General features: G+C 30.0%; 1 protein-coding gene across 1 annotated transcript in view; it reads right to left on the reverse strand.

Annotated features, from left to right (window-relative positions):
- LOC129968674 (pyrokinin-1 receptor-like) overlaps window positions 1-14,627 on the reverse strand; it is a 143,564-nt gene extending 128,937 nt beyond the window's left edge. Inside the window, exon 1 of the mRNA XM_056082806.1 lies at window positions 13,426-14,627. Coding sequence (XP_055938781.1) covers window positions 13,426-14,362 — 937 coding nt within the window. The 5' untranslated portion in view covers window positions 14,363-14,627. The remainder of the gene's footprint in view (window positions 1-13,425) is intronic.
- Between the last annotated feature and the right edge of the window lie 3,349 nt (window positions 14,628-17,976).

Below are 17,976 nucleotides of genomic sequence, written 5' to 3' on the forward strand. Positions count from 1 at the left end.
ATGTTATTTACTATCTACTAGTATTATTTCGTAATCTATACTTATAATAAAGCTTAATGTGTGTGTGTGTGTTGGCGCTCTACAGGCCAGACCGTTTGACTTAAGCTACCAAATTTGGTCATGTATACCTTGGAGGTCGGGAATGTGTACCTGGGGTCCCTTTTTTGAATTTTTAAGTAGAATTTTAATTATTAATTAAAAACTAACTTTCCCGCCAAATGAGTAAGGCTTCAGTTTTTTCCACGCTAATAAGGTAGGCTTAACATGTTTTCGGTCGATTATTTTAAAGGATTCTGTTTATTTTCTTAATGTTTGATGCATTTAAAATTAAATATTGTTAATTAATCCATTTTTCAGATTCATTCTGATGTACTTTTGAATTAAAATAAAACAGAATAAAGGAAATTAAAAATTTCTAATATACATAGCGTTACCCCAACTGGCATAGAAAATTCACGCATTTGCGTGATCATAACTGGCGTTGAAAATTCACGCATGCGCATTGTTCTGATTGTTGACAACTATTTTCAACGGATTCGGACTTGATTTAAATTATTTTTAGGTTAATACAGAATGATATGCTACAGAAGTATTTTTCTTTCATTTGTTCATGTATTGTAATTGCCTCAATTGAAAGCCCTTTCTAAAACTTTAATGGATTGTAATATTCTTTGATAAATGCGTTTACATTACAGTAATATTTAATATTCATCCCCATCTAGGAAATATTATTTTTTAAACTTTTCTTTTTGTTGTCTAAAATTTTAAGTTATATTCAAACCTCTTTTTGGTTTGGTTATATTAACGTCCCACTTTAAAGCAACAATTGCTAAGGTCCTCTTTTGAAATGATTTTAATATCAGTACATTTTAATTAGTTTATTGAAAGGAGAAAACGAATATCTATATCACATAAATGAAAATTAGCAAGATAACTGTAAATTCCTCTTTTTGGAAAAGTTCTTGCAAATCAATGTTATTATTTATAATTTATTATTGCAATAAATAAATAAAGAATAAAATCATGATATACCAAGAAATATCGATTTATCTTGGACAATATATCATTATAATGAAGTTTGGTCATCAGCCAGGACTAGTAAGTGCTTAATAAAAAAGGGTTTTGGAAAATTTTAACTATCTTTTTTCAGAAAAAAATTTAATATTTCATTTGCCCCTAATAACTTAGAAGCAATTTATTAAAATATTAATTTAATACTATTTAAAAATTCAGAAAATAATCTTTTCAGCGGTATTCATTTTACTTCTTTACTATGTTCTTTTTATTTTAATAAATTTTTAAAAATAATTTAAACAACGCTTTAAATTTTTAAAATTACTATATTTATACACAGGAGATTTGCGAAGTTATTACATAGATTTTGTGTGAGCACAATTTCATTACTATATATTTGAAAGTTAATAGTTTTGATTTTAAGAATAAAATAAAAAATTTGTTTTATTTTTTGAAAGCTTTGATTAGAATAAAATAAATATAAACGAATCCATTCCAAAATATTATTATACTGCAATGTATCGGACGGGAAATTTGAATTAAAAAAATATTTGTTTTGATACAAGTGCTTCAAATTTTTCACCCAAACACTGAAGTAAAAAACATGCTTTAATGAATATTTTGCTGCTTGTTGCCCCGGGTAATGCCGAATATATCAATTAATTGCAAAAAAAAGATGAAATGTGGTTAAGAGGTTAGGTGCAAATCTAAGTAAATTTCAAGGAATTAATTAAAAGATGATGAAAGATACGAATCTGACATACTTGCATGCCTTGGAATAGTGCCTCTCCGTTTGACATATTATATGAGAACAGCTGAACAATATTTCCTACTTATAAAAGAAAAAAAAAAGCGATCGTATGTCCTTATCAATACGTGTTACTATTTCAGAGGAGAGATCTAAAAATATTATCCTTGGCGTAAGCATTACATCCGGGACCATTTCAAACATTATTTGCGATTGCTTTTCCGTTTTTCTTTCTTACTTTGAAAGGTGGATCACTGACCGCTTTGGCATATTTTTGTATCATTCATTATTTCGGCACAATTGTGTTAGAGAATAGTTAAATTTTCCCACGATTATCAATAAGACATGCACGCAATTTCCTTGTTAACAGTTTCCGCTATAGTATATTTCATTGCGATTTTTTTCCTTCAACTTACTTCAAGTGCATAGATGTCAGACAAAATAAGAACATGTAGAAGTTGTCCATTCAGAACTTTATTGCCCACTCTCTAAATAAGGTTTGTCCCTACCCCACCAGAATAAAAAATGTGGATCTTGGATATTGCCATAAAGGCCACCAATGTTTTAAAATTTTTATTTTTATTTTTTCGCACTTGAATGTTTTGTACTTTGTTGCAAATGAAGAAATCAGAATACATATTCTGCATGTCTAATTTTTCGACTATTGAAACTGAAATTTGACATAATTACAGTTTTACTAACAAGTTCTGATACCAAACTTCATTTATTTAATTCAGTGAATTTTTCAGTTATTAAGTTTAGATGCATCAGACAGACTGATAAACGGTCCGTCTGAATATCGGTTGATCGGTTGAACAGATTTCGTTCAAAATTGGATACAAATTTATATGTAATAAGCTAAAACTACACGCCAAATTTTATTTAAGTAAAGAATAAGTAAAACTGAATGTTTTTTCATAAATTTAGCAAAACTACTACTACTAACAATAATAATAACAACAATAATTTTTTTTAAATTCACACGTGCAATTAAAAGTATATATGTATTGATATTTTATTTTTCCATACTTTTTATTTCGAATTTTGACTTATTTTTGTTTGTCGAATATTTAAATTGTGTATTCTGCTTGATTTTTGAAAATAATCACTCTTTTAATATTTTTAGAAATTTAATTACTAGTCCATTAATTTAGTTATATTTTGATTCCACAAAAGTGGCTCCATCTAGTAATGAATTTAATAAGAAAACTTAATTAAAAGATTGAATAATATTTATAAAAATGAATAATTTATTAATGGCTTAAATATATAAACAAATTAAAATAGTAAAAAATATATCTGCATCCCTTTTTAAGCCCAAGAGAATAACGACTAGAAAAAGTGAGTTTTAAAAATTGTTTTTATTAAATTTATATATTCTTATATTATTTATTTATTATTTTTATTAAATTTATATATTCTTATATTATTTATTTATTATTTTTATTAAATTTATATATTCTTATATTATTTATTTATTATTTTTATTACATTTATATATTCTTATATTATTTATTTATTATTTTTATTAAATTTGTAGAGTGGCATGACTGCCACCATTTAAGTTTTATACACTTTGTCCAGTTAATTTTAGATTTTAATAAATCTGTAGAATATTTTACTCCTTGAATATTGACAAATAAGTGAGGAATACACAGAAGGCTGAAGAGGAAAAATAAGAATAGCAATTCCATAGATCTCGAAATATTGATAGATCTCTTAACATTGAATGACTCTAATGTAAAGTGTCTATACTCTTCAGATAAAAGTTTAAATATCCAAGTACATTTATGTTACGAAAGAAATATTTTGCATCTGATTTATTTTCGGTAAGCGTTTCTTTCTGTGTGTACTATTTTATTTCAAATGTACAGCCGTGTCTGTTAATATTCCCAACACATGTTACAGTATTAAAATTTCAAAGTTTTAAGTGGTTTACTTTGTAAATAACTCGAATGATTTAGATCATAACAAAAATATTCTTTCAAAGAAGCTGTTTTTTTTCCTTTTTTCTTTTGTTTAAACTAATAAAATAGTTACGCGCTTTCTTTTTAGATTCGGAATATAAATACAGTTTTAACCGAGTTTGTTACACGTGCTGAATATGTTTTATTGCTGTTATTAGTTTTTATGATTTTCATGTCTGATTTCTCTTCGTGAAACAGCTGCGCGAAAACGCATGAAATACAAGTCATAAAACTTGCAGGTGCTATTTTTAACGCAAAATAAAACTTTGTTCTTTCTTTTAAACCGTATAAAATGTCACCAAGAATGAAATGGATGAAAGTGACAAAATATGTCATAGTAGATGATGTGGATGCCCTTCAAAAAGGAAAGGAAGAGAAGTGGCCATTTAGATATTTTTTTATACAAGCTCAACGAATCGTAAACTTTCATTTCAATAAATAAATAAACATGTCTTGTGTAATACATAGCTTTGTAATAAAAGTATACGACAAATCGATTTTGTAAATCATGTTGCCATTGAAAATTAAAATATGTATATTTATTTATGATATTTAATAAAAATCCCAAATTGCTTTTGCTTTTTTATCTGGCTATATTTTTAATGAGTATTTTAGATAAGGTTTTGAGAAAGAAGCGAAAATCATCTAAAATTCCAAAATCATCATTAAAAAAAATCATTTTAAATTTTGTTTATTTACCAATTTCTTTTTATTTGTTCGTTTTAGTTTCTTAACATGAAAGTTAATTTTTCAGCATCGGGTTATATTTAAATATTATTTACGCGTATCAATATCAATACTATATAATTTATACATAATATAAATAATTTATATATGTATCTATAATTTATATAAATCAATATATGATAAAGTAAAATTATATGGAATCATTAAGCCTTACACAAGAGAGTTCAAGCACGAGGAAGACATCGGAATCGAGGTGTCAGACCCGTTTTGTTAATTTATCAGTTTCAATAAAAGTTTTATAGTTATTTAATATTTTTATAAATATTGAATAATGACATAAACACTTAAAATGTCATGGCGCAAACTTTGAATTTTTGATTTATATCGCCAAACGATAAATTTATTTTAGGATGAAAATGTTGATTTATTGTAAACTTGTATTCTATGGCTTGAGATCTGCTGCCAGATGTCAAGTCATTGCAATAGATTGGCAACCGATTATGAAGAATGATCTGCAAATGTACATGGCCGAAATAAAATTTATGAAATTAGTAGCTAATATATTTTTTTTCAAGAATCGTTTACAGATTTTTATCATGGAGTTGAAACAAATATGCTGAATGACAACTGAAGATAGTTATAGTAATTTTGTTTTATAGGAATGTTTATAATGTTTATTATTTTGAATAATATATTATATGTGGGAATCCAGAGATACTTAAAATTTCTTATGATCACAATTTGATACAACATAATTACCATGGTCATTATATTTATGATCCAGGTAATAGTGTTGGTCAAACTGTGATTATAATAATATAAAAAAATCTTAATCGAAACTTTAATTAAATCTGTTATATTATAGAATACAAAATAATGCATAATAATTTGAAACTAAATACGATTAATTTTGTAATTAATTCAAATGAGAGATCAGTAGATTTTATGTTATTGTAATGAATATGTATAAATGAAGAGTAGTTATTACGAAATACTTAAAACTGCTAATGATTACAATTTGATTTAACCCTTTAAAGGGCCATTTTTTTCTAGTCATATTATTTTAAAATATTTTTAGGCTTGAAATTAGAATAAGAAAAGGGATTCATTTAGCTTATTAGATAAATTTAATTTGTTTAATTAATTAATTAGGTTAATTAATAATTAAGTAACAAATCAAGACACATTATTTTGTGTAAGATAAAGAACTGAAGCCTCTAAATTTCTGTCTTTCTAAAAAAATGTGTCAGAACTGATGCCAACCTACATAAATTCATACAAAGATTGTTAAATTTGATAGGAAGCATACTTCCCACGGCCCTAGAAAGGGTTAACACAATAGCCTTGGCCATCATGTTTATCAAGAATATAATACATAAAAAATAACCTTAATAAAAATCTGTTCCACTATAGAATATAAAATAAAACATAATAATTTGAAACTAAATATTATTAATTTTGTAATTGATTAAAATGTGATATTTTATGCTATTGTAATGAATAGTTTCTTATTCAATAAATATTTAACCAATTTTTTTAAATTTTATTAGACGGCTTTCATTTAAAATTCGGGCATTATGAAAAAATTTGCTTTAATAGATATACTTCTATGCATACAGATATCAGTTAGATAGTTTAAATCCATGGAAATGTTAAATATTAAGTTTTCGCCTGTCTTTGATATAAATATTATCCTGTTTATGATTTAGACACGTCAGATTTTGATTTGATTTTTTTTTTTGGGGGGGGGGGTTCTGGCGCAAGAGCCATGATTTTGACCATGCTGCGCCAAATAATAGGTAAAATTATATCATTTTAAAAGAGTCATTGAATTGAATATGAGAAGGAACTCTAAAATGTAATCAAGATTTAAATAAATGGATAATGGATTTTAAATGAGTTGGAAATGAGGTGTCTTATCAAGCAAGAAAGATAATGGAGTTCAAGACTTTTGAAAAAAACTGTAAACGCTGGGCATTGAAATTAGGGAAATCTGATAATATATGTTGGACAGCATTTGGCAATGACATTGCGAAAACAGAGGTGGTTGTTTACCTAGCAACAAGTCAATATGGATAAATCTAGCGTGGCCAAATTTTGTAAACAAGTTAAATAGTGTCTGCTTTTCTGTTCGCTAATGAGGGTCAAGGTTGCACATGGGGTTTGATAACATTGTTCGTATTAGACACATCAGAATTTGAAGCACTGATGAAACTTTATGATGCATGGATCCTTGAATAGATACTTGGATTCTGCGTGGCATACTGAACGACCTTTAAGTGAATTATCCTGCATGTATTTCAGTCTCTTAAATAACATTGTCTTCTTCTGGGCATAATACATAATAATACTATTGAGACCGAAAAGGAATAAATAAGTTAAACTTTTGTTGTTTAAAGAGTGGGAGATAAGAAAAAAATCAAACATAATTCAGAAAACGAGTAACTGTCAACCTTTTATTGAATATCAACGTAATAAACCTAATATACATAAGTTATCTAAACCAAAAATAAATAAATAAATAAATAAAAGGTGTAGAATTTTCTGCAATTTTTATTTTTAGAATATTTTAATATTGTTTTTTTAGGGTATACATTTTTAAGTATTAAAAACGCATATCAAAATTGTCCCATAATTTCAATTAAATAAACTGACTTTAAAAAAATGAAACTCATTTTTTTTCTTAGGAACAATGAAAGCAAAATAACTTTTGATTCACAAATTTGATTTTTCGTCGAAGTAAGCAGATAGAAAAAACTGGAACCCTAAACAAGCAATTACGATCTCAACGAAATAACTTTCCAAGTTGTTTGAATTACGTGATAAGTATAAATCTAGTTCAAGTGTGCTTTGGCTTCCAAAATTCAAGGCTGAAAGCAATTTTATGTCCAATACGAAATGTACAGAATACCAATGTTATTTTTTCAAGTTATTACTACAGCTTTTGAGAGAGTTATTTTCTTTTTGTATTAAATAGACTTTTTTTGTGTTAATCGAAAATGAAGGCCTGAAGAAAGATGTTTGGAGTTATTTTTCTAGCTCATAATGGATTTTATAACAAACCGAATCTTTACATAGAAAAGTTTTTTATGTTTTTCCAAATGCTGTTTAAATACTATCAGTCTGTATGATTGTACAATCCAATACAGTGAAATGTTTGTGTTCCAATCTGAATAGCTTTTATTTTTATGTACACATTCAAATATATCAGTGGCGGCTCGTTCATCAGGCCTGCTTCAGCTCCGAAGATTATTTTCGCTTTTTACACATTTAACTACTTTTTCCAATTCGATGCTTTGTGCTTACTTCATCGGTCTGAAATTCCGGTAAATAGCGAAATTTATTTAGTTATTTTAAAGTTCCATTTTAAGGCACCGTTAGGGCTATATGTGGGTGGACCTCGTAATTTTGAACCGCGGTCATATGACGAGGGCGACACCTGAGCAAGCCTCTCCAAAATTCCACATTACACCAGCGAGAGGACGTTTAGCTCTGAAGGATTTGGCGTGTACCAAATCCGCTTACATGACGGTTTTTCGTGGAATCGGGTCTCGAACCTGAAACCCTTCGGTTCCGAAGCCAAAACCTTACCACCAGGCTACCTGCCCCAGGCCATTAGCGAAAAATATAATATAAAAACAATAAAAACGCGAAGGGAAAACAGAAAATAAATCAACAATTAGTGGGACGCAGATCAGAACTAGTTTTCTTGCAGCCGATTACACGCATTATTTACAGATTGATTTGAAAACCAACATTTCCCAATTTTAAATTTAAATATATTTGAGCTGCAGTTTCTGCAGATCCATGCGTCATTTCATTCGTTGGTTCTTGGTCCCCTCCCCCCCACTTATTGACTCTTTTATCATTTTCGGTTTCCTTTCTTGTTGTTTTCATGGAAACATATTTGGTTTATTGAATATTCAATTTCTTTTATTAAAATTCATTCTTTGAAAAAGAGGTTAGTAGATAATTATCTAAAATGTTATTCAGTTAAAAATTTTTTTATAAAAACGATTAATTATTATTAACTATTACATGTAAAAAACGATGCACATCTTCCCAAAAAAAAGTTACATTTCCACAGTTGTCACTGAATGAAAAATTGAATTTAAAAATAAAAGTCGCTCTATGCCAGATTTAAACATTGTTGAAAAATGCAAATTTCGCTGACAAATTTATTCTAATTTATGTTTACATTATGGTGGAGATGACATATGGACTGTTGATGGCTGAATGATTTGCATTATCTGCCACCCCACCCCCAAAAATAAACTCGATAATTTTAACAAATTTGAAAAAATAAACATTTAAGGAATGTATAGCAATAGAAAAGAATAAATAAATATAGCAATTTTTGTTAGATTTCATATTGGGTTTTAAAATTTCAAAATTTAAGTTACAAGTGAGTTAAACAACATTTTTAAAAAATATAATTTTTTAGGCGAATTTTTTTGCAGCATTGCTAATTTTCTAAGATGTTGAACGCCTACGAAATTACATAACGTTTAGTTATATTAACGCCCTCTTTTTAGCGCAACACTAAGGCTATTTTGGAGCGAGCAACGCAATTTTGAGCTGCGGACAGATGCCAAGGACGGCGCCTGCGTTGGAAGGCCCTTCTCTAAACTTCCGCACCACACCAGCGAATGGGGGAGAAGCGTTTGACTTCGATGGATTTGGCGTACATCGGACCCGTTTATAAAGCGGTTGATCGGTGGAATCAGGTCTCGAACCTAGAGCCCTCCATTTCTGAGGACGAGATCTTACCACCAGGCCACCGCGGCTCCACAAAAAACGCTTAATCTTATCTTTAAATTATTTTATTAAATAGAAGTCAAACAAATTTCCTCTCTGAGTATATAAAAACATATTTCATATCTACTTACTTTAAAACGGCTCAAGAACTTAAATTTTTTTGTTAAAATATTTAATTGATAATATCAACAAATAAACATTTATTCATTAATTGCAGTCTTTTAGTCAGAGTTTTCTCTAAAAACGTTCCATAAACCACATTTTCATCGTTCTAACATTTGTTTGTTTAACAGTTCAAATATTTAATAAATTCAAAGTAATGTTGAATGTCGGACCTGGTGAATGTCCAAGGTGATATCTCCCCAGTTATAAATCTAAAGTGGAATCATTGATACAAATTGCCATTCTCATAGTATCCAAATACTAATTTTACATAACACTAATTTTCAAGACATTAGGCACGATAATCATTATGAATAGTCTTATGCATTCAAATATTAACCCCTTTGCACACACTGACACACACTAACGTGTCTGACACGAGCATCAAATTACTGAATTTTCAGTTTTAAGTTTGAATTTTTAGTTTTTGAATTTTTAGTTTAAACAATTAAGTGAAAGAATAAAGTATTTAAAAATGCAAAAATTACTTAGAAATGTTTCAACATTTCAAATGTCCGTATTATTATTATTGAAATCAAAATAACAATAAATGTCCGAAAACAGAATGTGTCCTCTAATTAGGCAGTTAAGTAAATTCTTATGTCAAGGGTTTAAAATGTTATAAATAACGGAAAGATCAACATTTTAAATATGTTTCAGTCCATGAATGTGTAGTTGAAAATTTGCGAAATCTTAATTTTTATCCGATACATTTGCGCTTTTAATGATACTGAGGCCGGCGTCCTGGCATAGGGGTAGCGCGTCTTCCCCGTGATCTGGGCGTCCCGGGTTCGAGTCCCGGTTTGGGCATGGTTGTTCTTCTGTTGTTCTATCTGTGAGATGTGTGAATGTGTCCTCCTGTAAAAAGGGGTTGTGCAAGCGAATGAATGATGCGTGAGTAGCAAAGTCGTACTCTTGGCCCTAGTTGGCGCTGCTATAAAAAATAAGAGACGTCCCCCTCAGGCTTAAATCGCTGTCTTCGTAACAGCGGGCTTGTCAGTGGCAAGTGCCATAAGAAACAAACAAACAATCATACTGAGTAAAATATTTTTGACACACTATCAATTAAAAAGACCAACGGCAAGAAGTTCGCATATTCTTTCAGCCACAAAATTTTCGTATATATTCTCTAATAAACGTACACGAATTTTTTTAACTTCATGCCATTGGCGAAAAATAGTTATGAATAGGCTTGTTAGAGACGGATCATTGGCGATTAAATGCTGCAGTTAATACAAAAGTGTAAGAAAACCGTATTTATATTCTAGACACCTTTTTTCGATTGATTAAAACGAACATTTCACATAGAACTATAATTGAAGTCGCAAGTTGACGTACAAAGTTCCATACATTTATAGCCATTGCGTTTTTGAATTATCGCGTTTACATGATTGTGAAAGTACAGACAGACAGATGATCAATCTCTTGAAGGATTTGGTTTTAAATTTGTTTATAACTGTATTTTAGATGTTAAATCTGTATATTAAATCCCACCATCTTTCTCTCTTTTTTGTTTTCATGCTTTTTTATTATGCTATATTTTTCTTGATTAATGGTTCGAAAGCTTGGAGAAGGATTCCATTTCTAATATCTTCCTCTAATATGCCAGCAGTTCAAACCTACAACTACGTATATTTTTTTATCAATGGGAATGATATTAGCCGTGTGTCTAAAACAAACTTTATTCCAGTTTTATAAAATTTTGCTCACTGAATGTACGAAATGATCTTAGAATTTAAAACTTTTTAGATAAAATAGTAGGTGCCATTCTAAAATAAGCAATATAGAAATCCATCAGGTTTGACTTAATTATATTAAGTCTTGTCTTGAAACTATACTAGGGGTATTTTGGGGCATTTGACGTAACTCGAAACCGTAAACAGATAACAGAATGAAGCTTGAACCGGTAACCCTTCATTCTCCAATTTTCATGTCACACTAATGGGAACGCATTTGAGCCGTTGGAATTAAGCACGCACCAGAACCCCTACAAGCCGATTCTGCAGTGGAATCGGGTTAAGAACCTGAAACCCTTCGGACACGTAGACGATACACTACCATCCAGGAACCATAGCAGCAGTTCATCTGAAATTCCCTTTATGCAACTCAGATGGAGCTGATATTATGCCAATAATTCTGCAGATATAAAATCTTGTGGTTAATTCTATTAATTTAGACTTCTTAATTTTCTTAATTAGTTAATTGGAAAAAAATAATTTCTTGTGCGCTTACATTATATTATTTTAGTATATTAAATATATTCCACATATGATTACAAAAAATCGATGGAGAATCATTGCGGATCCCATTTCTAGGGTATAATATGGCGTAAATTAAATACACACCACAAAAATGGAATTTCTATAATTATTTCAGATAATTAATATATCTGCATAATAATTTCTATCCATTATATTAGTATACAAACTGAATCAGAATAATAAAAGAGGCTGCATTAGAAGATCAAAATAGACGAAATAAATAACTTAAAGTTTTGGATATAAATTCCTTAATTTAATTTTTGTTAATAATATAATTCCATTTTCCAAAATGCGTAAATAAATTAAATAAACTTAAGAACTCCACGTATAATTCGCAGAGATTCAATAATAATTTACATAAATACTGAAACGAAAGACAATGGAAAGAAATTCAAATCATTAGCGCATGAAAATTAAATTTGATATGAGTTTATGCCAGTACTTACTCTTAAAACTTCCAGAAATTTCAGAATGATTCTTAAGTGTAGAATGATTAAAACAACAGCTTCAACATTTAAATTAGCCGACTGTGCAAAAAATGTGGTAATTATGTCGGTTAAAAAGAGCAATAAAATAATTACCACTTTTAATTGAATAAAAAAGAGAAAACGCGGAAGTGCTTTTCCTTTGAACGTACAATTGACGGTAATCAGACGAAATGCGTATTAAAGGATGCTTTATTAGAAAATTTATTATCTCGTACCTAGTGAAATAATTTTTTAGTATGGATTTATAATTCTTCGTTTTTTTTAAGTTTAATTCAAGAATAAATGTTTTTTATAATGAAAATAATGATATAATATAGATTAATTGTTTTATCAAAATAAAGCAATTAATTTTTATCAAATGCTTATTTTGATTTAGATGTAGTTTAGATAATTTAAATACTTATTTCTTCGTACTAATAATAGTTTCTAAAGTTTTGTCTTATGTATATGTTTCATAAATCTTTCATATGAAATAAAACTCCTGCATCTTTTTTCCAAGAATTATCAAATCAAAATTTATTAATTATTTTAAAGTTTAAAAATGCTTTTCAAAAACAAAGAAAAATGATAAAAGAATTTAAAAATTCCTTATCTATTTGAAGTTTTGACACTTTTTAAAAAGAATTAACACAATGAAGAAATATAATAAAAAATTAACATAAAGAAAAAGAAAAGAACACTTCCTATTTTTAATACGTCACCTTTCTTATATTATTGAAAACAATTAATTGATTCAAAGCAAAAACATTTCTATGTATCATAATATTTTTTATGAAAAAAAAATCCCTTTATTTATTTTTTTTACCTTTGAACCTTTGGAACTTTTTCAGTACAAGAAACTTTTCCCACGTTTGTTGAGAAAAATTTTTGTGAGTGGATATTTGCGGACCAAATTTAAATTTACGGAAAAAAATAAAATAAATTGATTAGACAATGATTACCAAAGGGAATATATTTTAATATAGTCATTTAGCAAATTAAATGAAATATTCTATATTAAATTCGTACTTTTAAACGAATGGAAAAAATTATGTATTTCGTAGAATAAAATCTCTGATTCCAATAAATTAATTTGTCACTTTTTATTGTAGAGTTTTTTTTAAAATTTTTATTCGTGGAAATCTGGACTTTTGTTTTTCAAGTCTTTTGCAGCATATAGATATATAAAACAAATAATTTGTACAAATTTTAGAGGGATAAATATCTTGTTAATGACTAAATATTTCTAAATTTCGGTTGAAGAAAATTATCATTTAAAAAAATTAAGTGGGTTATTTTCTATAAAAAAACGCACGAGATTTAAGTAACTCTTACTGTAATAGAAAAAATTAAGTACTCACATAACATCTTGATCACAGCCTTCCTTGAGCTAGACGCCGAGCCTCTTATACTTCTTGTCGAATGTCTCTTAAGCAGTTTAGCCAGATGGACTTTTTTCAAAGAAAACTGCTTATTATCCCCATTTAAGGTTTCACTCTGTTCAATATTTATTTCTGAGCGGTTGTTACTCACCGTGTCAGACTCTCTCAGTTGCATTCCAATTTGGACATACAGCACAGAGATGACGATCATAGGTACGATGAAAAATGCCAGCGTGGAACCCAAAAATGCATGCTGAAGTGGCGTTTTCAAAGTACATTCCGCAGTTTCATGTATTTTCTGACCTTTGTATTCATAGAAGACAACACCTAACTGCAATGCCACGTGGGTTGCTGATAATAAACTAAAGATCCACACACCTATTATCATGTAGATGGCCCGGGACAGCTTGGACATTGTATGGGTCTTCAAAGGATGACATATTGCAAAGTATCTTTCCAAAGTGAACAAGGTTATAGTAAGAATTGACGCATAAGTCGACATTTCCGCTGTATAACCACGGATGATACAGAAGGCCTCTCCAAACACATAAGGATATTTATTCCACAAAAGGTAAAGTTCTTGTGGCAAACCTACAATTAAGAGCAACAAATCTGATAAGGCGAGGCTGAAAAGGTAATAATTAGTCACAGTTCTCATGTGCTTGTTACGGATGATAACAAAGCAGGTACAGATATTACCCACAAGTCCCGTTATCAGTATGACAATATAAATTACTGTCATGGGAATGACAGAAGATAGCGAGTCCCGCTTGGGACCGAAGTCGAAAACATACGTGGAATTGCTGGCGATTTCTTCTTCTTCTAGCCCCAGGCCAGTAGCAGTAACCGGTGTAAGTGTGGGAAAAATATTCGACACATTTAACCCTGCATTCGCCGACTCATTGCTAAAGGCCATTTTTGGTTTGCAATGTTTACAAACTTTACCCCGACCGATTTAGTTATCACAATTCTCCAGCTGAGAACTTAAATGAGTCGATCCACAGTTGCATAGTGATTTTAATCGAAGAGCAGGTGGGGAGTTTTGAAGAACGACTATTTCTCATGTTCCACCACCGGCTGTCATTAACGGAGTGATATCTGTCGGAGTGTAAACATAAACGACTCCCGAGAGCAGTAAAAATACAAAGAAAAACATCGCAAGAGATTTTCGCGTGGTAATTTAACCGAACCACGCGTTTTATCCTGTAACTCGAAAGAAGAGGTTTCCCATTCGCTGGCGGCAGGCCATCGCCTAAGTCACGTGGGCATTCCCCCGCCCGATTGATAGTCGACGCATGTCGGCGTGAAAAAAAAGTAAGAAAAAAAGCGAAGAACCCGTTCCTAGACAGATCAGCAGTCAGTCGCCGGCAATTCGCGCTTGGGGTCGGCTCCGTGTTGTGGTTGAATTTCGATATCTGCGGCAATGCTTTAATTAAAAGAATAAGACCTCGTTTTATATGGAGAAATAATTAGTTCTGTAAGGTGATGCTCTCTTGTTAACTACAACAAATGGACTCGTGTTGATTTATGGGATTATGATTTAAACTCATTAATCAAAGTGACAAATAATAATAAAAAAATTTTTTTCCTCTTTTATTGTGATTTCTATCATGATTTTTTTGGGGCCTACATGTCCTATGTTTTTGCAATTAGCATTAAAGTTTATAAAGTTTGTTTTTGATTATATTTTGAATTGCGTTCTATGCTTTATTTACAAAAAGAAATTAAGATATCAAGTGGCGTAGCTACAGAGAAAAGAAGGGGGGGGGGGAGGCAAAGGAATATGGATGTTCTAAGTTCTAGTCTCTTGAGGATGCCGCTAAGACAAAATAAATCAGAATGATTCAATACAACAGAAAAAATTGTATAGTTCAATACTAATTGTATCGCACACTGAAAAAAATATAGATTTTTTTATTTTTTATTTATTTCACTTATGAAATTCCCCGGTTTTCTGTGTAATTTTTGGCTATTTATTATTACGAAAAATTTAATCACTATTAACCAGTCAACTAGCCACTGTTGGTGACCAACTTGTCCACCCAGATTATTTTTGGTTTCAATTATTAATTAGGAAGGTATATATATTTAAAAAAAATTTGCCTTGTTATTTGATGAGACGGAAAGATATGAAATTAAATGAATAAGTCAAAACAAATTAAAACTCGTGCATCTTTAAATGTATATATATACCACAAAATAAAAGCAGAAGTGAAAATTTTATTTCGGAATTGATGCCCAAAGCACTTCGGATAGTTTTATTTATTTATTATGATTGATGATGTCGTGTCCGCGTTACCACGGAAAGGGGGTCCAGTAGCTTCTGAGGGTAAAGACCCCTGAGTACATAGGGCAGAAGTATGACTTCTAGCTCATATGAAGATGAAACTCACACATTCGCTTGCACAACCCCTTTTTACATGGGGACACATTCACACACATCACAGATAAAACACAGATGTAGAACAACCAAGCCCGAACCTGGATTCGAACCCGGGACGCCCATATCATGGGGAAGATGCGCTACCCCTATGCAAGGACGCCGGTATTTATTATTATTATTTTGTGAATAGAAAATTTTATCTTACAAGATGAAACAGATGCCAAACGACGAGCCAGTAATGAAGGAGCAAGCGTCTCAACACTTATTCGTATAATCTCTAATAAAGGAATCGAACATAAAATCCAGACCTCGGATAAGGCAGGAAATGCCTTATTTAGCATTAGCGAACGATAGTTTTGAAATACGAATCATTAGCATGAATTTAAAACATTTGCTTGGCGTTATTTTGGCAATGAATGCCTGGTATTTAGTAATAGGTACCCGAAAATCGAATTTGCATTTTAGATGCGTTGTTTCCAATCGATTAAAACCAAAATTTGACGTATGACGAAATTACATACTAAATTCCAATTAATCCCTGGTATTTAGCAATTGGTATCGAATAGTATTTTAGTATAATAATCGAATTTGTATTTTAGATGCATTCTTTCCAATCGATTAAAACCAAAATTTGACTCGTGTGACGAAATTAATGTTAAATTCCAATTAATCCCTGGTTGTTAGTAATAGGTACCGAATAGTATTTTAGTATAATAGTCGAATTTGTATTTTAGATGCATTCTTTCCGATCGATTAAAACCAAAATTTGACTCGTATGACGAAATTGCATACTAAATTCCAATTAATCCCTGGTATTTAGTAATTGGTTCCGAATAGTATTTTAGTATAACAATCGAATTTGTATTTTAGATGCATTCTTTCCAATCGATTAAAACCAAAATTTGACTCGTGTGACGAAATTAATGTTAAATTCCAATTAATCCCTGGTTGTTAGTAATAGGTACCGAATAGTATTTTAGTATAATAGTCGAATTTGTATTTTAGATGCATTCTTTCCGATCGATTAAAACCAAAATTTGACTCGTATGACGAAATTGCATACTAAATTCCAATTAATCCCTGGTATTTAGTAACTGGTTCCGAATAGTATTTTAGTATAACAATCGAATTTGTATTTTAGATGCATTCTTTCCAATCGATTAAAACCAAAATTTGACTCAGAACTACATTGCATACACAAAATTACATACTAAATTTCATATATTTAAGTTACTGTGTTTTTGAATTATCGCCTTTTCTTGTTTGAGAAAGTACAGAAAGACAGAAAGTCAACCCTTTAACGGTTCCAAATTTGACAGATATTCACACTTCAGATGTAAAATCTACGTACTAAATTTTATCCTCGTTTTGTAGTTAACTTATACGCGTACAGCGGGACAGACAGATTTCCTTCGAATAAATGTCGCCGAAAATTTGACAGAAATCTACAAATTTGGTGAACCGATTCACATATAAAGTTTCAGCAGTCTTGAGTTATCTTTGTCATAAGATAACTCAAGACATAATACCAAATATGGTTTTGAGAACTTGGAGGAAGTTTAACATTTGGAAATTTGCTAAAATCGCGACTTCAATTTTTCTTTTCCAATTACAATATTTTCTCTCCACTTCAGATATCAGAAAGTAAAAATAAATGAAGCTACATGGACCTTCCTGCTAATTCAATATGCTACTTTTAAATATGCAGTATTCTGGTTATGCATCATTTCTAAATATTCTAGTTATGTATCATTTACAGATGGTAGAAGGCATTGCCTTTGTCTCTAAGATTCATAAATGATCCTTCCATTTTCAAACATTATTCGATAAGTAATGCGAATTTCTTCATCCTTAACATATTTCGCTGAAAAATTTATGTTGGGTTTCCACCAGTTTTTTTAATATATATTTTTGTATTTTGTTGAAGCATGAATCAAAATAAACATAGTAAAATGAAATATATAAATTAAAGGCAATGATATATAGATAAAAAGTGATTTTATAATGTCTTTATAAACTTTCCAAATTTCCATTAAGATAAAGAAAGCTATTAGGGAAGAAGATCTAGGGGATATTGAAGTCTCTTTAGTCGGAAAAAAACATTTTTGTCGAAATTTTTAATTTGTGTCGAAAACAACAGTTATAAC

The sequence above is a fragment of the Argiope bruennichi genome, chromosome 5 (assembly GCF_947563725.1).
Source record: "Argiope bruennichi chromosome 5, qqArgBrue1.1, whole genome shotgun sequence".
Lineage (NCBI taxonomy): Eukaryota > Metazoa > Arthropoda > Arachnida > Araneae > Araneidae > Argiope > Argiope bruennichi.